Source organism: Littorina saxatilis, linkage group LG3, assembly GCF_037325665.1.
Source record: "Littorina saxatilis isolate snail1 linkage group LG3, US_GU_Lsax_2.0, whole genome shotgun sequence".
Lineage (NCBI taxonomy): Eukaryota > Metazoa > Mollusca > Gastropoda > Littorinimorpha > Littorinidae > Littorina > Littorina saxatilis.
In genome coordinates, this window is record NC_090247.1 from 49,392,185 (window position 1) to 49,398,886 (window position 6,702).

The 6,702-nt window shown below is 39.5% G+C and overlaps 1 protein-coding gene across 2 annotated transcripts in view; it reads left to right on the plus strand.

Moving 5' to 3' along the window:
* The window catches only part of LOC138962543 (mucin-2-like), a 35,522-nt gene extending 31,779 nt beyond the window's left edge, over positions 1–3,743 (plus strand). For both annotated transcript variants that reach the window (XM_070334387.1, XM_070334388.1), the window contains one exon: positions 1,158–3,743. In XM_070334387.1, coding sequence (XP_070190488.1) covers positions 1,158–1,394 — 237 coding nt within the window. In that variant the 3' untranslated portion in view covers positions 1,395–3,743. The remainder of the gene's footprint in view (positions 1–1,157) is intronic.
* Positions 3,744–6,702: the final 2,959 nt, after the last annotated feature.

A 6,702-nucleotide genomic window follows, 5' to 3' on the forward strand; every position in this document is an offset into this window, starting at 1 on the left:
TCTTTTTCATTTTCTAGTGTCGACAGTTTGAGCTCTTGGTAACTGTATCTTACTTGGTTACGATTCTCTCTCATATTGTTTTCATTGTCATTTTCAGGAGGTGTTCACAAGTATGGGTTCCTGGTAACTGCATGTACCTTACCTTGTAACGTTACTCTCATCCTTTATTTTTTAATTTTCACTTTGCAGGAGGTGTCTACAGTGTGGGCTCTTGATATCTGTATCTCACTTGGTCACGAATCTCTCGCATACTGTTTTCTTTTTATTCTCTTTGCAGGGGGTGTCTACAGTGTGGGCTCTTGATATCTGTATCTCACTTGGTCACGAATCTCTCTCATACTGTTTTCTTTTTATTCTCTTTGCAGGGGGTGTCTACAGTGTGGGCTCTTGATATCTGTATCTCACTTGGTCACGAATCTCTCTCATACTGTTTTCTTTTTATTCACTTTGCAGGAGGTGTCTACAGTGTGGGCTCTTGATATCTGTATCTCACTTGGTCACGAATCTCTCTCATACTGTTTTCTTTTTATTCACTTTGCAGGAGGTGTCTACAGTGTGGGCTCTTGATATCTGTATCTCACTTGGTCACGAATCTCTCTCATACTGTTTTCTTTTTATTCACTTTGCAGGAGGTGTCTACAGTGTGGGCTCTTGATATCTGTATCTCACTTGGTCACGAATCTCTCTCATACTGTTTTCTTTTTATTCTCTTTGCAGGGGGTGTCTACAGTGTGGGCTCTTGATATATGTATCTCACTTGGTCACGAATCTCTCTCATACTGTTTTCTTTTTATTCTCTTTGCAGGGGGTGTCTACAGTGTGGGCTCTTGATATCTGTATCTCACTTGGTCACGAATCTCTCTCATACTGTTTTCTTTTTATTCTCTTTGCAGGAGGTGTCTACAGTGTGGGCTCTTGATATCTGTATCTCACTTGGTCACGAATCTCTCTCATACTGTTTTCTTTTTATTCTCTTTGCAGGGGGTGTCTACAGTGTGGGCTCTTGATATCTGTATCTCACTTGGTCACGAATCTCTCTCATACTGTTTTCTTTTTATTCTCTTTGCAGGGGGTGTCTACAGTGTGGGCTCTTGATATCTGTATCTCACTTGGTCACGAATCTCTCTCATACTGTTTTCTTTTTATTCTCTTTGCAGGAGGTGTCCACAGTGTGGGCTCTTGGCATCAATGTGCAGGACAATCCTGGAGCCAAGGCAGAGATTCAGTCCATTGTGTCGAGAAACGACCCCTATCACATCTTCTCACTGGGTCGGTTTGCTGACTTTGAGACCATGATAGAGAACATCAAAGAATCCCGTGGAACCGATGGCCCGTGCATAGAGATTGAAGATGAACATAGCATAAATCAAACGTCAACTACATCGTTTCCGTAAAGGCTGTCCTTAATATCGCCCAAAGTCGACTTCGCTAAGATGACCGAGACATTTCGAATAAAAAGACGCTTCATGTTGTACGAATCGGACTGACCAATATTATGTGACACGCACGTGAAACGTGTTTGAGACTCAGATACACTGAAGTGTTGAATGTGTTCCGCTATCGACTTTGTTCTTAATTTATTTTGTTTTTATTTGTTTGTGTTTTTGTTCTTTGCTTTTGTTGTTGTTTCTTCGCGTTTGCTTTTTTTTTATTTTTTTTTTACCCCGTTTAACCTAAAGTAACAACGTCGTATGTCCATGACGTAGTAGTTTTGCATTAAATCGAGAAGAAAATGAAAACTCTCCTTATATAAGCCTAGTAGTTCGTCACGGGCGTTAGAGTAATTTGTCTGCACATGATTTGTTATAGTCAAACGCATAACAGTGTTGTTGTTTTTTCTTTGAAAGTAATGTTTTTGTAATACAATGAAATCAAGACAAGATGGTGCTGACCTTTGAGTTTTCATGAAGGAAAAAAAAAGCATGGATAAAGGGAGGTAAGAGAAGGAAGAGGGTGATTTTCTTGTACTTATTAAAAAACCCACATATAATTGACGTAGGAACCCCACATTGTAAAACAATTTTACATTTGTAAGGACAGAATGTTCGAGGCATAAAGTCTCATATACAAATAAAGAGTATTTTCAGCTTAGTAATTAGCCTGCACGAACAAATTCGATGTATACATTGTCATTCACGTCCATGTATATCTATGTTACTGCGAAAACTCGAAAGCTGAGGAAAGAAATCCGTGAACGTGTGAAAATCGAGTGTATGTGAATATTTATGTTAAGAATACGTCATACTTTGTATTGTGTATGTAATATTAACTGTTATCATGTCCATGCAACTTATTGAGAATGCGCAAAACCATAGTTGTATAAAGAGAATAATGTGTGTGTGTGTGTGTGTGTGTGTGTGTGTGTGTACCCCCGTTTCCACAGGTTTGGTTGCCTAAATCACCATAAGGCAACCATCCACACGTGGATGGCAACCTAAACTCTGGATGGCAACCTAATTGTGTGGATGGTCGCTTCATTTAACACCGTTAAATTGACTTTTTTGACGGAAAGAATGTCATAACAATGTTCAAAATGACATTCTTTCCGTCCTCTATAGGCGACGAAATAGGTCAAATTTTGTGCATTTTTTAGTGCAAAATTCTTCGATGCCGGAGCGAGTACTGCACCCAGTGCTGTTGTAGTGCAAGTGCACTAGAAAGGCACTACACCCAGTGCCGCCTCTTAGGTAACCATCCACACTTTAGGTATGTGTGTGTGTGTGTGTGTGTGTGTGTGTGTGTGTGTGTGTGTGTGTGTGTGTGTGTGTGTGTGCATGGTTATGTGTGTTCGTATGCACGGGTGTCTGTATCTGCGCATTTGTCTGTGCCCGTCAGTGTCTGCGTCAATATCTGTGTCTTGTGCATGTAAGCCGCATTTTGTGTCTGCACTTGCTTACGTGTGGGATTTCTAGTTGATCGCAGAATAAATTGCATATAAGCTATATTTTCTTTTAAAAGAACACATTTTGTTTACTGTTGTATTTCTTGGATAATGGATATGTTTTAATTACCATTATTTCTTACCTTAGGCTACTCTGTATTTGTGACCCTCCACCACGAAATGAGTCGCAGCGCTAGGCTTAATATTAGTCCGGGGAGTGTCTGGTAACAGTGTGAGGGTCAACTTAGTCACAGGCATATAACTCAAACAGGTTTTGCTCTTTTCTAAAACGGGTTTCACCACTGGATAGAGCATAAAAAAACCTTTAGGAAATTGTAAAAATATGAAAATCATGCAAATGTGACATGTGACTCATTTCGTGGTGGAGGGTCACATTTGAGGTCAACTTGTGGGAACTGAACCGAACATGCTTTATGCCCTTAAGACATCGTCTGATTGTCTCGCATGACATCTTCCGAATACATCATTCAATCAATGCAGAAGCCAATCAGTTCTCCAACCAATTACCCAATCAACCAGTAAACTATTGATCATAAGAAAAGACACAATCTAGCATTTTTTCTCTTGAAAAAGATTTTATAAATTATATTTTACTTTTTTCCAACGTTTAATAATATTCTGTTTAAATAATCTTCGATTAAATGCCATTTCTTGCCATGGATATTTGTTATTTTTGTTATATTTTTAGCGTTTTTTTCCTTCTTTTATATTCTACAACGAAAACAGCAAGCCGCTGTTCGCAAATAGATCACATTGTCATAAATGTATGTGTCCTGGTTGTTTCTAGTTTGTAAAAGAAAGTATTTTGTCGCTTAAATAAAAGGGCTTTCAATTCTTAAAATTGTGTTTTTCTAATGTGCGTGTGTGTGTGTCTGTGTGTGTATGTGTGTGTGTGTGTGTGTGTGTGTGTGTGTGTGTGTGTGTGTGTGTGTGTGTGTGATTATATTTCGTGGCAATTAGCAACATTAATTCATGAACACATTCCCAGTCATAACTGAAAACAGCCGTGCAGTGTGTGTGTGTGTGTGTGTGTGTGTGTGTGTGTGTGTGTGTGTTTGAGTGTGTGTGTGTGTGTGTGTGTGTGTGTGTGTGTGTGTGTGTGTGTGTGAATCGAATTGAAATGAATTGAATTGGACTTTATTTTACAAGGATTAAGATTTAAGGCTATGCCTTTTCTTACAATCAATCCTTGGTTGCAATTTTAGTGCAAGTTAAACAGTCCTGGCAGAGGCTACCAACAGCTGCAGCCAGCACACTGTTAAGCTTGCTTGCTTGTTATACCCAAATGCCTCCGCGCTACACCGGAAGATGGTACTTAAGGGCAGAATATACCTGCGCAGAGTCAGCGGCACAGACGACGCACTGCATATTATTGATGCTGCGATGGGATTATGACAAGTACTTGGCCTACTATCTTTTCACGCAACGTGTAGCGGGCTGGGATAATTTGCAGTGCGTCGTCTGTGCCGCTGACTCTGCCCCTTATCAGGGTATGGCTCTGAGTGAGCCAGCACTCTGTGTAGAGCGGTGGTGGACAGAATGCTAAAAATAGCTCTGTATACCTGCAGCTTAGGAGGCAAAACTAAGCCCTGGGAACAGCCGTGAGCCAGTTGCAAACTTTAAAATCGCGAAGGACATTTTCTGAAAAGTGTTTCTTCAAAATACAAATATAAACAAGGTTAAAACCAAAGATTTGCATTTCCAACTGCAGTGTTTCCTGCTAACGACGTTTTCACAACAAAAAAACTGAGGACAAAAGCGCTTACAATATATCTGTTGAGGGCTTTGATATTTGGTTAATGGATGAAACACACGATCTTAAGCTATAAACGGCTTGGTTTAGATAACATCCACATTCTCTTCAGAATGATTCACAAAGACTATATTATTTTCACAACGTTCACCAAAAAACAATCAGTCTTCTTGTCTGTGAATGGTAGCTTATAAAAACTACTTGGTAAATCTTAGTCATGCAAGGCAACACACACACACATATGTAAATATCATCCAGAGTTGATTTGAAGATGAACAAGCGCGCTCACGCACACCCACACACACACACACACACACACACAAACACACACACACACACACACTCACACACACACACACACTCACACACACTCACACACACACACACACACACACACACCCATGTTCTCATACACAGTTGTAAATGCAAATGGAAGTGTTTTGAAGACTAGTATCCTTCCATTTCGCAACACCAACGTTGCTCCAGTTTAAGAGTGAATGGATCGATCACTAGCATTGCGATTTTGCATCGTAGATCGATATACTTTAGAAATTACACCAAAGCAATATCAAGTAGCTCCTATGTCGCTGAATATCGAATGTGTAGGAACTGAGCACGCTAGTGCGGCTCCGGGCTCTGCCAACGTAACTTTGACATTCTTTGGGTCTTAGAAAACTCATTTATTCTTGTATTATGCAGCTGACTTGGACACAATACGACTTTCTCTTTACATTACCAAAGAGGAGAACATACGAAGAACGGTACCATTGTAAACACTGATTATGTGAGCAGACAGGGAGAGGGGCTTGAGCATAATTTCGTCGTTGAATGTTCGCTTTCGCAGTTGCTATATACACTACTACTGTGTACAGGTTCCTGTGCCCGTATACACTCCGACAGTTAGTTTACAAAACGCCTTGTACCATTAAGGTTGGTGTTGGCTAAAGGAAAGATAGACAAATAAGTCAGCAAGTGTTTAAATGCAGAACCAGTCTGCTGTCACCTGACCTAATATCAATAAGAGGCAATACATTGAACATACGACTTTAAACCTTTTAAATATAAAGTTAAAAGAAAAAAAACCAATAACAAACTTATCAAATTAAATTTTATAATATAAAAACAACACTTTACAGCAAGGTAGACAAAAATAAACTGTAGAAAAAGATATATACCAAACTTCTTTTTATTGGCTAATAAACAATAACAAGTTGCAATGCAGCATTTCATTATCGGAGTGTATTCGGACCCGATATTCATGTATACACTCGGAGCGTATGAAGCATCTTCCTGAATTTTTTGTTGTATCATACATACGTGAGAGATTGATAAGTAAACCGTATATTCACACGCATGACTATGGTTTAAAGGATGTCAAGGGGTTAAAATGTTACCCCGATACATGTTCCACAGGCGAGATGCTCTTGTTGTTTTTGTTTCTTTCTTTTTTTCTATGTTCGTGTTCCTAATGTAACCGAGTGCTGTAACACTACGATCACCTCGGGAGGCGAAGTGCAATCAAACAGGATTGAAAACGTTAGGGCTAATTTCTTAGCCCTATAAAAACTGTTATGCAAACCCGAAGGTTTCCATGAACATACAGACAATCGGAAACCACCAGACCCCATCACAAACAGAGTTCCACAATCCACCGGTGTTGACTTAAAGGCCAACAACTCGGGTGCAGAGTCTGCTGTGAAAGGAGCGGTAGCCTCCCCTGTCACACTAAAGCAAATGCTTTCTTCTTTTCCTTGGAACTGACCTCATTATTATCAAATGTTACTGATTCTATGTTCAAATTAAATTTATAATTATAATGTTAACAAAGGCGAAGTACTGCGGAGTACATTTAGAGTGTGGTTCAATGCGGACGAGTGATTTCAAAGTCAAGTGAAATGGTTTGAATTTCGAAAGTGAGTCTATTTATAGCGACGGAGCTGTCATTGAGTTTAAGGTGAAAAGCACACAAGTACAGAATGTAGGATAAACAGAATGCTACATGTTTTGCTGTGTGATACCAAGCTTACACTGATTTGTTTACCAATAT